We start from the raw sequence: 18,928 nt of genomic DNA, 5'->3' as shown, positions 1-18,928 counted from the left end.
AAGCTTATTATCTATATGTGTTTGTCATTGATTTAAGTAAAGAGCCTCATTCTTTCAAATGTTGAGGTAAGGTAGTCTTTAAAAATAGAAGCTCAATCTAATACCAAATAAAGAAGCTAATTGTTTCCTAAATCAAAGCCTGCCAAATGAAAAATTCCATTTGCTTTAATAATAGTTCTATTTTTTTAGGTTATTCTCTCTCTCTCTTTTTTTTTTTTTTTATTGTTGGGGATTCATTGAGGGTACAATAAGCCAGTTACACTGATTGCAATTGTTAGGTAAAGTCCCTCTTGCAATCATGTCTTGCCCCCATAAAGTGTGACACACACTAATATACAAATATCCATTGTATACCATTAACAATTAGAGGATTAAAGTTAACATGTTGCAATGTTAACTTTAATCCTTTCTTTTTCTTAAGACAAATTTTTAGGGCAGTTTTAGATTCACAGCAAAACTAGAGGAAGGTGCAGAGATTTTTGACTCACCCTGCTGCCTGCACACACACTAGCCTACCATGCATCAACATCCTCCTGCCAGAATGGTACATTTATTACAACTGATGAGCTTTCATCGACACTTCCTTGTCACCCAAATATACAGTTTACATTTGGGTCCACTCTTGGTGTTGCACTTTCTATGGGTTTGGGCAAATGCACAGTGACGTGTAGCCATCATTAAAATATAATATAAGGTAGTTTCTCTGCCCTAAAATTCCTCTGTGCTTTGTCCATTCATCCTTCTTTCCCTCAGCCCCTGACAACCACTGATCTTTGTTGTTTGTTTCTTTCTTTTTTGTGAGTATATTATTTTTATACTTGGGAACAACTATAAAACAATATTGAGGGACTTTCCTTGAGACTCCAAGATTCGGGGTTGTGCAAATATCTCAACAGCCTAAGAGACTAACTAAAGACCAGGGGGCTGAAGTCCTCCTTGTTCATCGCCATTGGTCCTGAGCCTTCATGAAGGGAAGGGTGGACTCAGCCTTTACTGAACTGACATCCCAACAATGACAGACTGCTTGGGGTTCTGAGCTAACCTCTGGACTCTGTGAAACCTTTCTCTACACAAGCATGTACACACCTGGCTTTGGGTATGAGCAATTTGAAGTGGGTTGTGATAGAGCTGAGCTTGGAGACTGATCTGATAGGCCTGGGCAGGCCATATCAAATTAAGAATCTAGTTTCTTTTCTCTGGCTTTGCTTAGGCAACAGGAAAGGGTTGGAATTTTCAACAGATGGTCTGTTTGTAAGCCAGGACTTGGCTTTCCTTATTGGCAGAGACCCCTCTCTGTGATGTCCACCTGGCCCTAAATTCTTGTTTCTGGTGAACAGGGTCATCTAATTAAGACATCCATGAAAGGGGACCTAGCAGGAAAATGATTTTCTCTTTTACATCTCAAGCCTCAAAAGAAGATGAAAAAAATGCTGTACACCTCCATAGGCCAAGAGTCAGATAATTGCCCTTTCATGATTTAACCACAGCAGATGATTTTTCACATACACAAGGGAAATGGTGCATCACAAATCACTTTGGGAGGGGAGCTCTGGAAGTTTCTCTTTTAGACTAAGAATGCTACAGCTATTGCAAATATGCATGGTGGTCAAGGAAGGCAGCTAACTTCCATTATTGCCATTGATCATCTTTTCTCAAATATAAGTTCTTCTTTGGTATTTTAGAAACTTCAGCCACTAAAACAAACCATTTAACACCTCAAGGAATGAAATGTGACTTTTTCCATGTTCTTACTTGGACTAAGAAAGTTCCAACTATTTGAACTAAGAAAGTCTCTGGGTAAAGAATTTGGGGCAAGATGCTTTTCACCATGAGTTTTCTTGATGAGATTTTAAAATCTCAAAGCTCCTAGTTTCCATTCTTTCCTTCCTACCATGAGAATGATTTATGTCAGAATATGTCTCCTCTATTTATATAAGACACGAGACTTACTTATGCCTTAAATCCATTTCACCAAGGGGCTGTGGATTTAGTGTGACTGGGTGGGGTGCTGGGCAGGGCTTGGGTGACCCTACACTTCTGAGTCTTTTCCTATTGCTATCGCTAAAGGTGTCAGGAAGGCATGGACTGTGTTCTCTTAATCCTTGCTTTCTGGAGCTCCACAGCTCCTGAAATTTGCTGACCATGCTATGCTTTCAATTGATCTCACCAGTCCTTCTATTATCCTCCTCGTTTCCCTTGACTGGAGAAAAGGTTAGATGTTCATCTAGAGTTCACCTGAAAAAATTCTCTCATCCTAGGTCCCTGTTATAATTAGTTCCCCCTTTCTTTCAGTTGTAGCATCTATTGTTGATCATGTTTTATAATAAAGTATAATAAAGCTGAATTCCTTATCCCTTGAGTATATTCCAACAGCTGGAATTCACCTTTGTGTATCTGTAAATCTTTTCAATCAAATGATAATGCAGGTAAAACAGGGGTGACTCTCTGAGTCTTTGCATTTGGAATTTTAAGAGCAACCTGATAGAAAGAGAGTCTGTGAGGGACCGTCCGTGAGAACAGGATGCCCACCTGACATCCTTGGAGACTGGGGGTGAGACTGAAGGAGGCTATGGCAAACCATGATGAGTTAAGACTAGAGTGCTCTTCTGGAGGGTGGTTTGAATGACAATGGCCAATATTTACTGGATATTTACTATGTGCCAGTCGGTCACTGTTCTAAGCATTTATACATCTAATTCACTTAACCTTCATAACAACACTTGTTATCTCACATTCCAGACAGGGACACTGAGGTACAAAGACATTGTTCAAATATGCCCACAGTTACAGAACTAGGTAAGTATTGGAGCTGGAAGCCAAACCCACCGTCTGGCTGTGAGGTCTAGATGCTTAACCAGCATGCTCTAGTTCCTGACCTGGCTTGGGTTGCTAGTGACAGGAAATTATCATTGGGCATGACAGCAATGTCCAGTCAAGTATGGTGACCTTTGCTGCTTCTAGTCTTCTTGGGAGTATCTGGCCTTGGGCCAGGGCCTCAGTCAGCAGCACTGAAGAATGACTTCCCATTGACAAACGTGCCAGGGAGGATCTCACTCCTGTCACAGCCCAGGAGTGGCCAATGGACAGTAGCAGCCCCACTGAGAGTGTAGCCTGTTCATTCCACCGGGAATCAACCAAAGCACCAGGCATCTCAAGATGACTCCCTTGGAGTAGGAGAGAAAGCAGGAGCTTAGAAGTTGGACATTTCTGGATTGAATGTCGGCTCCACATGTCACCCCGGAGGTATATAAATTGCTTATAGCCTCAGTCCTCACATGGAAAATGGTGTGACTGTGAAGGTTAAATGGGAGATATAATAACAAGTTGCCTGGCAAACAGTTCTTTAAAACAATTTTAGGGGGCAGTGCCTGTGGCTCAGTGAGTAGGGCGCCAGCCCCATATACTGGAGGTGGTGGGTTCAAACCCGACCCCGGCCCAAAACTGCAAAACAAACAAACAAACAAAAGAAAACAATTTTAGCTGGCTTGCTCTTGCTAACTTATTAGCAACTCTCCAAACGATACAAAATAGTTTTATGAATATGTTGTTGGAAGTCAATCAGAGCACACTCTTACCATCTTGCCCTGCCCCTCTCCAGCCATCCAGTGGTGGGGGCTCCTCTGTACCTCAGCCCCGGTACCGCCTCTTCCCCTTCTCTCTCTCTGGGGAAGGGGAAGACATGCACAAACGCACACAGCCCCTTCCTCCTGAGAAGACTGTCTTTTTCCTGAGCAGGCAGACCCAGACGTAAACACCTAGTGAGCTGTTTCCAGTCCTGCCCTGCCCTGTTCCAGGGCAAGTGAAGATAAACCCAGCTTCAGAATCCCAGAACATTTGAGTGACAGGAGCCCCAGAGATAGAAGCTCTGAAGGTCACAGCAGGATGAGATCTGCACTGAGGGTTCAGAATTATCTGGAGACAAACTGCTAGTTAGGTATGTGCACTCCTTCCCAAGGATGTCCCCCACTTCTCTCCCAAATCCTCTGTCCCAAAGACTCACCAGTGTCAGGGGCACAGGCCTCATCTGCTTTGGCAGCATTATCCGCACTCTGTGTATTAGGATCTGGGGAACAAAAAGATTTAATGGCGACCCATCTCCTCCAGCTTCTTGGAGGGGCAGGTAGGGAAACTTCTCATGCGATCTTGTTGCCTAGGTTACTGTGTCTAAGTTACTGTCAGCTGGGTCATGCTCATTTATTGGGGTGGACTTTATCTCCCCACTATAGCTGAAGCTCCAGTAGGTTGGTGACCATGGCTTCTCCTTCCTGACACTCCCGGGCTAGTCCCAGGCTGCAGGCACACGGCAACTTCTGCTGAAGGCTCTCCTTCCCCTCCCCTACACAGTTGTGTCCCTTATTCCCCGATCCTGCTCTCTGACCCTGAGCGGCAGGAATTATGTGCCCTCTTTATTCCTCCCACTGAGAGACTTATCAGATAGGGCTTCCCATAAGGCCCTATGAGGAGAGGAGACATGGCCCCTTGGTCCCCTTTCTCACTTCACAGGGAAGCCACTATGCTCAGGGAACACTTGGGGATGCAGCCTGCACCTGCACAGGGGAGCTGCACACTGTCCTCCCCTCTTGGGGAAGGCTGGTCTATGTACCTGGGCCAGTGGCCTCGCTGCGGCTGGCTCCCTCCTTTGGGCAGTCAGGGGTCTCCTGTCTGGGTTTCTGGCTGAAGGCCAGGAAGAGGTGAGTGCTCAGTGGCTGAGGAAGGTCCACCTCCAGGTACGCCCTCATGAACAGCTTGAAGACATCATAGCTGATCGGCTGAGAAGGGGCAAAAGGGGCAAAGTGAGTGATGAGAAGTGAAGGGCCAGAGAGGAGGAGATGGCAGGTGAAAGAAATGGGAAGGGAAGAAGAGGAGTTGATGGGGAAAGAAGTGAGAAGGCCAGGGAGGTGACAGACAGCGACAGACAGGGACAAGGATGGGAGGGAGAGAAGGGAAAGTGCTGGCGGCTGCATGTCGGAGCATAGCAGGGTGCAGAACCCTGGCAGGACTTTGTGATGAATGTGGTCTGCGTTTAGATCATGAAGGCAGTGAGGAAGAGTGAACGCTGGAAGCAGAGGGTCCCGGCCCTTGTGAATGATGTGGCCCCAGTGAGCGGGGGCGGCATCTGTGTCCTGGAATCCAGTTACGATGAAGAAGGATGCCATTGAAAACATGATGGAAAGAAATGGTTCTTCTGTGCTTTCTTGCTTTTACTTTTCTGCCATGTGATTCCTGGGTTTTCAGGTCTTAGGAAATAGGAAAAGCCTGGAAGAGAAAGATCAGGCTCCACCCTCTTTACTTTCATAATCCTGATCTTCCCTGGACAAATGCCAAGATAACAGGGGAATGAGGTGTCTGGCTCAACCGCTTCCCCAAACATGTCCTTGTGAAGGTTTTAGGCACCAGGAGAAGAGCAGGAAGCCAAGGACAGAAGGTAGAGAACCAAGAGACATGCCAAAAACTAGACCCTCTTCCTGCTGTGTCTCTCCCAGCATCGCCTGGCTGCTGGTCCCAGGCCGGGAACATCCCTGCCAGAAAGGGCTGCTGCTCTCAGCAAACACTCCACAACAACAGTGGCAGTGAGTCATCACTGGCTTGAGCTTGGATGGCATGGGATTCTTCATCCACTCGGCAGATGCTCCTGGAAACTGTGTGAGGAAGCGCTACTCTGAGATCCGCTACGCAGGCTTCTGTGAATAATAGCTGTGGGGTTAAAATCTCTTTTGGGGGGGACTATTTGGTGTTCCAATGAAAATGTTGGTAGCATTTAACCCTTTGTCTGTTCTGGGAGATCTGGGAGCCTTTCCAGAACCAGAAGCTGGCTTGCATGTGTATAATCAAATTTGCGTTCAAAGTCTTGGCCCTAAAAGCAAGTGATGCCCTCCCCACCCCACTGGAAGCTCACAGAGCAATTTCTTTGAGCACCAGGCTGGGCTGTACTGTACATATTCTTTGCAGAGTGGATGAAGCCTGATTCGGATGGACAGAGGCTCTTACCAGATTAAAGGAACTCTGTGAAAACAGTGGACTCACATTTCCCGTGGCAGCTATTCATTTCTCTCTGTCCTTTTTCTGTCCCTGAGTCTCTGTGTCTGTTTCATACTCTTTCTGTCCCTCTCTGTCTGCACAGCATCATCCGCTCAGAATGTCCCTCCCTTACAAATCTTCCATCTTCCCAGTACACAAGAACAAAATCTTTTCCTCCTCCTTTCCAAATGCAGCCCACCCTCTCTGGCTCAGAGAGCACCTGCCGGCATGTGCCTCTCTTCTACCCACCAGCACGCTCCACGTCCACGATCCCAAAGGAACTGCTGTCTGCTTGAGTTGCTGGCCCATCCTTCTCTTCAAATTTCTCCTAACAGACCAGATTAACCTACCCCTCTCCTTAATCCCACTCAGTTAGGATTTTAGCCCATTCATTACCCTTGAACTGCTCTCTTGATGGTCACAAAATTTATCACCTGAGATTTTTCTCATTCGTGGCTTCTCTGCCGTATTTCATCCTCTCTTCTTTCACAGACTCTATTTTCCATGGAGTTAGTTCTCTTCATTCTCTACTTTGATTTAACTGGATATTTGCTAGTGGCATTGCTATTCATTAATTCAAAAAACTCTTTTTGCGTTGTCTTTTTGTACCATTTTAATTGACATTTTTGTTTTATTTTTTCCTTGAAGGAGTAAGAGAAAGATTTAATTATTTCTTAACTAAACCTAACATTTTATTTTTTTTTTGTTTCAGATTGATATGAAGGTACAAACAATTAGGTTACTTTATTTGCATTTGTTAGGCAGAGTCCAAGTTGTAGTTGAGCCCTTCACCCGGGAGGTGTGCCAGATACCCTTACATTGTGTGTTAGGTGAGAGCTTGCCAATCCCCCTCCTTCTTTCCCTCACTTGATTTTAATAATTTTCTCTCATGTGGGCATGTAGTCATTCATCTACTGTAGTGGTTCTCAACCTTCCCAATGCTGCAACCCTTTAATACAGTTCTTCATGTTGTGGTGACCCCGAACCATAAAATTATTTTTGTTGCTAAGTAGTAACAACAAGACAAGACAATTCTGGTATTTTCTCTGTTATCTCCAAATGTGCACCTGTCTACACTAATCTCTGTAAGTAGCAACAAAAATAATTTTATGGTTGGGGTCACCACAACATGAGGAACTGTATTAAAGTATGGCAGCATTAGGAAAGTTGAGAACCACTGATCTACTGGTTTCGTATTAGTGTTGACTACATTGGAAACTTGCTTTTACATTCTTATGATACTTTACTAAAGAGAATGTTCTCCAACTCTGTCCAGGATAATACAAAAGATTTAAAGTCTTCATTTTTTTATGGATGAATAGTATTCCATGGTGTACATATACCACAGTTTACTAATCCGTTCATGGGTTGATGGGCACTTGGGTTGATTCTACATCTTGGTGATTGTGAATTGAGCTGCAGTAACATTCTAGTGCAAATGTCCTTATACTAAATGATTTTTTTCTCTTCTGGTTAGATACCAAGTAAAGGGACTGCTGGGTCAAATGGAAAGTCTATCTTTAGCTCTTTGAGTATTCTCCATACTTCTTTCCAAAGAGGCTGTATTGGTTTGCAATCCCATCAACAGTGTAAAAGTGTTCCCTTCTCTCCACAACCACACCAGGATCTGCAACTTTGGGACTTTGTGATGTGGGCTATTCTCACTGCGGTTAGGTGATATCTCAAGATGGTTTTTGATTTGCATTTCTCTGATGCACGATGAGCATTTTTTCATGTGTTTATTGGCCATCTGTTTGTCTTCTTCAGAGAAGGTTGACAAATATGTTTTAAAATGTAGTTTTGAGTTCCAAAATCTCTTTTGGTTAGCTATCATATGAAAACTGTCAGAATAAAATATTCCTGGAAAACAGACTGATAGAATAAAAAGAAAGTTTAATTAAACAAACTAACATAATGCTGTAAAAAAATCAAAGCCAAAAGATTATTGAACAAGATGAGGGTGAGACCTGGGCGACCATGAGACTGGCTTCAGATCAATCATATTTCCCTCCTTTTGGGGACCTCAGTTTCTTTAGCAAATTGTGAGTGATGGACTAGAAGATCTCACGTGACTTCTGTGTCACACATCTCACCTGGACCATTTCGATACCTCTCCAAGGCTTCTCTACCCCACCTCCATCTGCTGCTCCTCTCATCTAACTTATTTGTCTTTGCCAGACTGATCTTTCCAAAGCACAACTCTAATAAGGTTGGTTCCCTATTCCAAACTTTCCATGGCTTCTAATCGCCATCAGGGAGTGAAGACCAGTTGCTGTACTACTATACATTATAAAACATATGCAAAAAATCAGAAAATGGATATTAGATAAGAAAAAAATGAATGCAAATAGAAGGTCTAATATGTGGTGTTCTTACAGTCTAATGGGCCATCCTGTGTTTTGAGACCTTTGGGATTCACAACCTTGCTAATTGCACTCCAACCTTTTGTAGCTACTTCAAGTTCTAAGACAATTCTGGTATTTTCTCCTATTATCCCCAACGTGCACCTGTCCACACTAATCTCTGTGTTCTTTCATAACCAAACCTTCAAGGACTTTACTCTGTGTAAACTGTTTCCTACTCTTCCTGTTACAATTCCAGCCATGCTTTAAGACCCCAGATAGGTGCCACCTCTTCCAAGAAGCCTGATCTGATCTCCTGTACTTGAGTTTCTATACTTTGCACCTTGGTTCCTGACTTGTGACACTCATATCTGCTGGTCTGTATTAACATATAGCTGTTTGTGATGTGCCCTACTTCCTCCCTAGCTCCGTTACTCCTGGGAGGTAGTGAGAATATCTTATTTCATCTTTGTGTCACCTACACCACCTACCACAGTGTTTCTGCATATATATTTGAATGGATAATGGGCTCCTAACTGGAACACCTCAGGAATTTCCTGGTGTCAGCCCCTGGTTGTCATTGATTATTATGGGATCTATGTTGTCACACACACATTTATGTATATACTGAACCTCCTAAGTACAGGCACAATGGAGAACACACCAATGAGATATGGGTCCGTTCTTTAAGAGACTCAGTGGAAAGAAGAAAAGGCATTGAAATAAGTACAACATGTAGTCATTAGGAGCCAATGCCACAGGAAAAGAATCAAGAAACTGTTATGGCAACTTAGAAAATAATGACAATGAAATTCATGTCCAACTATGCATGTCCCTGTCTTGGAGAATGGGATGGCATAGAATAAACCCAAAAACATAAGCATTCAAACCAGAGGAGCCTCAGAGGAGACTGGGTCTCCTCATGCCATTGAGGCTCAGGAGATTCAGTGAGTTACCCCAGCGAGCTAGCAGCAGAATAAACCAAAAGTCAGATGTTCTGACTCCTAGCCCAGTGCTCCTACTATCATGTCTGTCACAGGGCCCAGAGCCAGTGTAATACTCCCTGCTACCTCCTCCAAGCACCCCAAGTTCAACAAGTAAAGAAATGTGACTGTATGCCACTCTCAACATGACATCTGGGTTACGAAAAGTTCTTTACGAGCACAGGCTAGGATGAGAGGAGCTGCTGAGTAGAGGTGTGATGGGTGACTGGTAGGAGTGGCTGGGGTGTCAGACCCAAACCAGATAACCAACCACTATGAGCACCCTGGAAATTCTCTGAACCCTGGAGGAACATCACAGGAACCTTTGTAGTTCAGCCCAAAGGAGCCCTGTTGTCCCCCAGCAGCTTTCATGCGGGAATTAGCTGGGCAGCTGCTGCTATAACTCACTTAAAGAGACCATGTTAATTCTTACATAGGTCAAGAAGGGAGGAAACAAGATGGTGAGCGCACCATACCTTGGCACTTTATTTTTATGACAGCATTGTGAAGGGGACTATGACTGTCATTTTGGGGATAAAACAAACTCTCAAGATCATAAAGCATGTGCCAGAGCCGGGCTTTGTGCTCAGGTGTATCTGAGTCCAGGCTTACAGCACTGCCGAGCCGCCTGCCTCTTCTGCTCTGCTGGGTTTTGCTCTAGCGGCCTTTCATTGGTCTTTTCTCCAGAGAATCACTTGGTGTCAGGCAAGAGCATGGCCAGATGCAGTCCCCTTATTCTGCAAACTTGTATTCTCACCCTAGCTTTTCTAGAAATCTGCCTCTTCCCATGGCTAACTTGTTTCTCATTGAGACATTTTAGCAGTAGTCAGCCATCAAGCTCAAGGGAAATTAAACCCTGTTTCTCTACCCTGTGCTGTGACATTACACCTAGTAGCAATCAGCTGCGCTGTGTGCAAGAACCAAGTCAGAATGACAGAGCTCCCCTGGGACGCAGCAGTGTCAGGCCTACAAAAACTGGGGGCCAGCCCTGACAGAGGCGAGGGTGGCCACGTGCTCCTGCCATCCAAGTTGCTCCCTCCTTCTGAAAGCTGCCATGCCCTTCACACCAGTGGTGGCTCTAACCAAACTGTTCCCCTCCCACTCATCAGCCCCAGGGCAGACAGGATGATTAGCAGCCCCGCTAGGTTTTGTTCCCATGTTTTTGGAGCTGGAGGTGGCAGGTGTGGGGCAGTGAGTTCTGATTGGCTTTGCCATCTCCTCTGCATGGCTTCTCCTTGGGAATGTTCTTTGAAATGATGCCTTCTCAACATTCTGTTCCGGGAACCTCCCTCCTGTTTCATTCTCTCAGTGATTGGTGTATTTTATCCAAAGTCCCTCTCAGGTGTACCTTGAAGGCATAAGCTCTTTTGATTCATTTGTAGTGTCCAGCAGAGAAGGCGTTTTCTCAGGTTTGTTGAATGGACGATGACAATGTGAATAAGTAAGTGCTGGCCTCTCCTTAAATTAGTCCTGCTGATCAGTCACTTTTCTGCAATCAGCCTTCATAAAAGGACCCAGGAGTAAGGAAAAGGGAGTTGAGCATAACATATTCTAGGGAAAAGGTATAGAAGACTTGCACTAATGGGCACCATTTTTAAAGTGTCCTCTAGAGTGTCAGACACTTTGTAAAAGTTCTTCCACAAACTTCAAAGTTTCTATTATTTTGTTATCTTCAGTTTACAGATGAGGAAAGTGAAGGCCAAAGAGGCAAAATATTCCAGGCCATATTGTTGGGTGATGACAGTGGTAGATGATCTAATCTAAGACTATGGGACTCCAGGGTCATAAACTTCACCCTACCAGTTGGAAGTATGTCCAGGAGGCCAGGAATTCTACTTCTTCATTTTTATACCTTCTACAGTGCCCAGATCAGTGCCTAGTTATTCTAGTGCCAAAAAACGTTAAGTGAGTTGACAGTTTGAAAGTTGGGGGAGGGCTTGTATTCATTTATTTATTTAGCAATTATTTATTGAATTGCCGCTGTAAGCCAGATAATCTTCTGGGCACTGGAGACACAGCAGTGAACAAAACTATTGTAGCAGGAGAAACAGGCAATTAATTAAGTAAATTACATAGTGTGACAGCTGGTGAGAAGAGCTAACTAGGAAATAAAGAGAGTGGAGGATAGGAAGAATCAGGCAAGAGGGCTTCAAGGCTAGATAACGAAGGTGATAATCACTGAGAAGGTGATTTGGGTATAGACTTGGAGGAGGTGAGAGAACAAACAACTAGGATATGCCGGGGAGGAATGTTCCAAGAAGAAGCAACAGTAGGTGCAGTGGTGCCGAAATTGCTGTGACACGGCTTATATGACAGCATTGAGAGCGTTAATATGGCTGGAAAAGAACAAAGAGGGGTAGAGCAACAAAAGAGAGCATTGGAAAGTAGAGGAGGTGCAGACTGTAATGACCTTGACTTTTACTCTGAATTGGAGGTAGAGAACCATAAGGGACAGTCAAGTGGAATAGTGACAAGCTCTGACATAAGTTTTAACAGATTGCTCAGGATATGTGTGACAAACAGACTTAAAGGGCAAGGGCAGAAGCGGAGAGCTCAGTTAGAAGACTCTTGAAATAATCTGGGCAAAATATGGTGATGACTCAGGCCAGGATGGTAACAGCACAGGTGGTGAGATGTGCCTACATTTTGGATGTATTTTGAAGGTAGAAGTGACAGAATTTGGCAATGAATTTGATATAGAATATGAGAAAAAGAAGAGGCAAGGCAGACTCCATAACCATAGCTTGAATGGCTTGAAGAGTGCAGTTGTCATTTATTGCAATGGGGAAGACTGCTGGAAAAACCAGTTGTACAAGGAAAGATCAAGGACATCAGTTTGTTCATGGTAAGCCTGAGATAACTATTTGATTTTTAAGTGGAAATGTCAAGTAGGGGAAAGAGGAAAACCAGGAGAGTTTAGTGGCCAGAAACCAAGTGAAGAAAATGAAGGAGGATTTGACCAACCACACCCAATGGCATTGAGAAAAATTGCTATTTGGTTTAGCCACATGAAGGGGTTTGGTCTTCACTACTGGTAGATGAGGGGAGTTACACACTCACTGAAGGGTTTTCAAGAACGTACGAAGAAGAGAACTTGGGGGCAGTGAGTATAGACAAATCTTTCATATAGTTTTACTATAGAGGACAGGAGAGAAATGAGGTAGGAGATGGAAGGGGAAGTAGTGTCAAGAAAAGGTTTTTTTTTAATATAGGAGAAATAACAGTATGTTTATATGTTGAAGGGAAAATCTAATATATAGGGGTGAGCTTATGTGAAGGAGATAAAGAGAGAAAGAGGGACGAGGAAGGGAAAGAGAGGGGCAGGAGAGCTATGTTGCTAACCCAATGCCTATCAACGGCCCCAAAGAGGATGGGGTTGGGTGCCTAAGTGGAGAATGTGGATTAGATAAGAGCATGGAGAGTTCATCCCTAGTTACAGCAGAAAAGGCACAGGTAGGTGAGGTAGCTTGTAGAAGTTCTTTCCTGATTGTTTCTACTTTCTCAGTGAAGTAGGACACACAATTGTTAACTGAGATGAGGATTGGAGAAGGAGTGAGAAATCTGATCAGAGGAGAAGTAGTAGTTTTTTAGGACAGTGAGAGGGGTGAATGAACTTGGGAAAAGTATAATGCCAGGAGGGACTGATGGATTACTTGAGACTTAGGGAAAAAGATGTTGAGAAGCAAGTTCTTCAAGGCAAGCTAAACCTCCAAGAAGAAAACAGGGTATTTTTTTAAAGGCTTGAAATGGAAATGTTCTTACCTCATGTGGATCATATTGTTTGAGGCTCCCACCCTCATTAAATTCAGTCAAGACATCCTTTATCTTCTTGGAGGAATCTGGAGAGATACAATTCACATGTGAAACACTGGTGAACAGCTAGTGGGAGTCGGGCCAAATAAATTCTACCTAACTATGATTATAATGGAGCATGCCCTCATTGCCAGGACCATCTGGAGAAATATCATCCTTATCTGCCCTTCTGCTCATCCACTTCTTTTTTTTAGTCTGTTCTTTCTTCTGCTACCTGAACTATCTCTCTAAAACAAAAATCTGATCAAATCACCTCCCTGCTCAAAAACCATTTGGCTTTCCGTTTCCCTAGGAGAAAGCCTTAACCCCGTTGCATGGGATATAAGCTCTTGGTGATTTGACCTAGACAATCCATTATTTCCCATTCATCCCACATTTCAGTCATATCAAATCTCATTTCCAGACATTCCTGAATACACTGTATATTCTTTCATGGCAATTCTTTTCTATCTTGCAAACTTCACTCAATCTTCACAAAATCCAGCTCAAATGCCAACTCCTTTGTAAAGTCTTTCTTGGCACCTGTCAAGGATAAGCATTATCTCCTCTGGCTGCCATATGGCTTGAGCACAACTTGGTGGCAGCACTTGTTCTAGTGTTACTTGACTGTTGTGCTTATCTCCTCCCCAGTTTTACCTTGTTAGCTGTAACTGGCTGGTGAGTCTTTATATATCATGCCAAGGTCTGACACATAACTAGAACTCATAAAAACAACACACAGATGAATGTATAAACATTTGAGTGAAAATATTAAAAAGTTGTTAATGATACAGGATGGGTGGGCATTGAGCCACACAAGGCTCTGTCCTTGGTGCTGAAACATTATTGTACTATCTATACATACAGCAGGGCAAGGTGATTTCTTTAATTCTGAGATCCTGACAGCTCTGTCCCCCTTTCTTGATTTTTACTTTCTATCTCAGTAGAGGAAATTGAGCTATTTCTTCTGACACATAAAATGTAACCTCAATTACGTTTCATAATTAGCAAGGTTGATTTTATGTTCCTACCGAATTTCTAACATACTTTTGGCCTGTACATTTTCTTCTGGAAGTTGAGCCCTTCCCACCCCCCATAATTTCTCCTCAATGTTCCCTATATATTACATTTATATTAGAAGGGGACAATATAAAGCGAGATGCAGAGGACTTATGAAGCATGGTGGCTTAGAAAATTCTACTTTCCGTAGGAAATAATACAAACACCAATGAAGACCATAATGGCTGATTATTGGGGGAGTTTTATAAAGGAAGGGGGAGTCAAAAAAGGAGGCTAAATATCTGTCGTGAATTTATCCTGTGTGGTTATCAGCACTCTAGACATCAAAGTGAACCAGTGTTTCTATGACCTATGCTCTCCCTATCTCTCGGTATTGTGGGTAATGAAGAGTTTCCAAGTTCCATTATTGTTGCTATTTGTACATCTGAACAAAGGACCCTGTCATTGAAAGCTCACACAGAGTTTCTTGTTTTATAGGCTCTTTGCACAGAGATTTAAGGTTTCCTAGGCCTAGGTAAAGTAGATGTACTCATTGGCTGGGCTATTCTCCATGGCTTTGCTGACTTGGGTTAAATCAAGCTGAAGTTATAATCATTTCAGGATTGAGACATATAAAAATGCCACAGGAAAATGCTGCTGTTGCCTAAAAATGGAAATTTCTTTCTGAAATGCAAAACAGATGTTGAAAAACTAATAGTTCAGTAAGATCCAGGCAGCAGATGCCATCATTTTGTGCCACTTCCATTCAATTCAGAAAACACTATTGAGGGTAAAACAATGCAAGATACTGTTAAAGAAATACTAGGGAAAAAAAAAAAGAAATACTAGGGAAGGTGAGAAGAATAATTTGGGTAATAATAGTTACCCCTTATTGGGGGCCTTCACCTGTATATTCTCACTTCTACCAATCCATGCAAACTTGGCAATATTTTCTTCACTTTACAGATGCAGAAGCTAAAATTAAAAAAATAATAATTGACTTGCCTAAGAGCTAGGGTTTTTACTCAATTCTAGTTAGCTCAAAATTCTATTTTCTTTTTCCTTAGATGTTATTCGCCATTGCATCCAAACATTTGCAAAGACAAGTAAAAGAATAATTATGCCATAGCAATAATAGGACGCTCTATGATTCATCAAGTGGGGAAGTAAAATAGGATGAAAGTGGGGTTAGGGTTGGGACTGAGGACTTCCTATGAAGGAGCTGGGGCATAAAGAATGGGTAAGGTTTTCCGAAACGAGAAGAAAGGGTATTCTTAGAAGAGACAGAGTGAGCCACGATGCAGGGACGGGCACCACAGCACATTTAGGATAAGTTAGAACCAGAGAGTAGTGTGGGGGCAGACTTTTGGGGTCTTGGGTGCTGAGATAAAAGATATTGATTTGAAATGGTTAAAGATCTTTCGAATGGTGAAATAATATAACCAGATTTCCATGTTCTTCCTTTCTCTTTTTAAAATTTCAGAATATTACAAGGCTACATATATTTTGGTTACATAATTTGCTTTTGTAATTTTAAGTCAAAGTTGTAAGTGTGCCCTTCACCCAGAGTATGTGCAAAGATTTCTATTTTCTAAAGACCACCCAGGAAACATAATGGAAGACAGTTTAGAATTAGACCAGAGCTCAGTTAATGTCACACATACCAGATTCAAATTACTCTATAAGAGTTTAATTATTTAGAAAAATATTCCACATTTTAGAGTCTATTTTAATAGGTGATTTTTAGCTCAGCCTAAGTGGCTAAATTCAAAAAATTACAAATTTAAGAACATTGGTAACTCTAGTGGGGCTCCTACAAGAAGCATTTAGAGCTGGCATTTTGATTTGAGAAACAAGGGAGTGATTTCAGTTGCATTTATACTACCTTTTTTTTTTTTTTTTTTTTGAGTCAGGGTCTCTTTCTGTTGCCCAGGATAGAGTGCAGTGGCATCATCACAGCTCACTGCAACCTCAGACTCCTGGGCTCAAGAGATCTTCCTGGCTCAGGCTCCTGAGTAGCTGGAACTACAGGCATAGGCCACCATGCCCAGCTAATTTTTCTGTGTTTTGTAGGGACAGCATCTCACTTTTGCTCAGGTTGGTCTTGAACTCCTGACTTCAGGCCATGCTTCTGCCTCAGCCTCCCAAAGTGTTAGGATTACAGGCATGAATCACTGAGATAGCCTAATTCATACTCTTTTGATGTTATTGTGGCATTATGGGTGTTCCAGAGTTTACTCTAGCAGAAATACTTCCATTCTGACACCTCATTGCTCTGTTTTTAAACTTCTGCTTTATATTTATATATGTGATATAGATATATATGCATGCACATATTTTCATCATGTTCACATAAACACAGGGTTCACAGAGAAAAAATAGAAAAGGCATTTATTTTAAGATATCTGATTAATAGCCTAAAATTAAATGGAAAGGAAAACAATCCGAAAGTTTTAACTAATTTTCTGTGAAGTATATAACTCATCACACACTTACTTCACTTTGCTTCATAGGCTTTTATAGGCTCAGAGCATCAAAATCCCTTTTAAAAAGGGAAACAACCTAATTCTCAAATTTGGGACACATTATTTTCTCCTTGGATGTCCTTTGATATTTATGACAGTTTTCTTCTCAACGGATTTCTGGGCAGGATTTTTTCTTTTCCCCATGAGGTGTAAGTGGGTATTACACATGACTAATCCACTTGAATGATCACGGCCCCGTTTTGTTTCATTTTAAGACAGATAATAACACTGAAAGACGTCTTTGGAGCATCCCCTGATCTCATTTCAGGTGTTATGTGTGGGCCCAAAGGATAACCTCAGTAGAAAATGCCTCTGCCAAATGCCGCCACCAGACTCAGGGGATATCATGTTCCATTTCTAGGTATACAAAATAGGGCCATCTCCATAGTTATTTGTAACAACTTTCATTTTGTTGAGTGCTTATTTTATGCCAGGCCCTGTTCTGGTCACCTTACAGAGTTTATCTAAATCTTCAAAACTATCCTCAATGTAATAATTATCTCTATTTTAGAAAAGAGAAAATAATCATCTCTATTTTAGAGAAGAGGAAACTGAAGTTTATGAAATTTAAGTGATTCTTTGAAGGGTACATAAGTAGTGAGTGAGTCACTCTTATTTTTAACACATCTAAATAATGGGATAACAGCTATGAGATTTACTGGACAGCTAGTAAGTCAGAATCTAAGATTTTTCCTCTATCACAGGCTCTCAAACCTGCCTGCATATTGGAATTACCCGGGGACCTCTATACACTCTGCAATCCAGGCCTTACCTCAGACTAATTAAATCAACATCTCTTGGGGAATCCAGGAGACAATATATTTTAAAGCTTTCTAGGGATTCAAATATACAGTCAAGGTTGAGCGCTGTTGTTCTATGATGTGATTTATTGTTATAAGTGAAGACTATCTTAAGAAGCAGGTGACTTGTTGAATGATTATTGCCAAAGGAAAAAGCAAAGATTATCACTCTGAGGAATCTAAAATTGCTGTGCTTGGCAGACAGTCTTCACTGGTTAAGTGGATACCACCAAAGAACGCTATTCCACAGGTCAGCTTACTCAGCTACTTGGCAAGGCAGGGTATGTTTTGCATTAACCCAGACTGGCAGGACTCTTGGTGTTGGTTCTTCCCTATATCAGGTGTTTAGAAGGCTTCTCTCTATAATGAAGGTTGCTAGTGGTAACAATCGGCCTGGGAAGTTTTCAGTCCAAAATTGTCTCTTGATACTTTATGTGCCAAGAACTCTGGGACCTAAACCAAACACTTGTTCCTAGTATTTGAGAAACCTTGAAGACTTTTTAAGGGAAAAAACTTCTTTTTCACTTTTTTTTCTTTTTTTTGTAGAGACAGAGTCTCACTTTATGGCCCTCGGTAGAGTGCCGTGGCATCACACAGCTCACAGCAACCTCCAGTTCTTGGGCTTAGGCGATTCTCTTGCCTCAGCCTCCCGAGTAGCTGGGACTACAGGCGCCCGCCACAACACCCAGCTATTTTTTGGTTGCAGTTCAGCCGGGGCCGGGTTTGAACCCGCCACCCTCGGTATATGGGGCCGGCGCCTTACCGACTGAGCCACAGGCGCTGCCCCTTCTTTTTCACTTTTGTTACCACATTGGTGCAGAACTGGGATGCCCTCCATCTGAGCAAGCAGACAAATCAGAGACCTCAGTAAACTTGACCAGAACCCAAAGTTGATGTTCTGTCTTTAAGCTTAGAACACTGAGTGTTTGAGCAGTACATCCCTGAACTTTGAAATAAGTATAAATCAACATTTTCAGAAGCGAGTCTGCAAACTCATACATAAGAGTGAAATTCTAAGTTGCATCATAACTCTCCATTCCCCAAAGTGGTCTAAAAACTTCTCAAACTGTACCAGGCATGTAAGTCACAAGAGATCTGGTAAAAATACAGATTCAGCAGGTCTGGGCCAAGATCTGAGATTCTGCATTTTGAATAAGATGGCAGGTGACCACAGGTGACCCCAATCAAGCAGGTCCATGGCCCTCACATTTTTTTTTTTTTTTAAGAGACAGAGTCTCACTATGTCACTCTCGGTAGAGTGCTGTGGCATCACAGCTCACAGCAACCTCTAGATCTTGGGCTTAGGTGATTTCTATTGCCTCAGTCTCCTGAGTGGCTAGGCCTACAGGCGTCAGCCACAATGCCCGGCTACTTTCTGTTGCAGTTTGGCCGGGGCCAGGTTCGAATCCACCACCCTCAGTCAATGGGGCTGGTGCCCTACTCACTGAGTCACAGGCACCGCCCTGGCC

General features: G+C 42.7%; 1 protein-coding gene across 2 annotated transcripts in view; it reads right to left on the bottom strand.

Annotated features, from left to right (window-relative positions):
- The window catches only part of DGKG (diacylglycerol kinase gamma), a 224,144-nt gene that overhangs the window by 151,798 nt on the left and 53,418 nt on the right, over window positions 1-18,928 (bottom strand). For both annotated transcript variants that reach the window (XM_053565639.1, XM_053565638.1), the window contains exons 3-5: window positions 13,106-13,182; window positions 4,604-4,769; window positions 4,001-4,063 (exon numbers count right to left, since the gene is read on the bottom strand). In XM_053565639.1, the coding sequence (XP_053421614.1) occupies window positions 4,001-4,063; window positions 4,604-4,769; window positions 13,106-13,182 (306 nt within the window). The remainder of the gene's footprint in view (window positions 1-4,000; window positions 4,064-4,603; window positions 4,770-13,105; window positions 13,183-18,928) is intronic.

Source organism: Nycticebus coucang, chromosome 16, assembly GCF_027406575.1.
Source record: "Nycticebus coucang isolate mNycCou1 chromosome 16, mNycCou1.pri, whole genome shotgun sequence".
Classification (NCBI taxonomy): Eukaryota; Metazoa; Chordata; class Mammalia; order Primates; family Lorisidae; genus Nycticebus; species Nycticebus coucang.
This window is presented reverse-complemented; position numbering and strand designations above follow the sequence as displayed.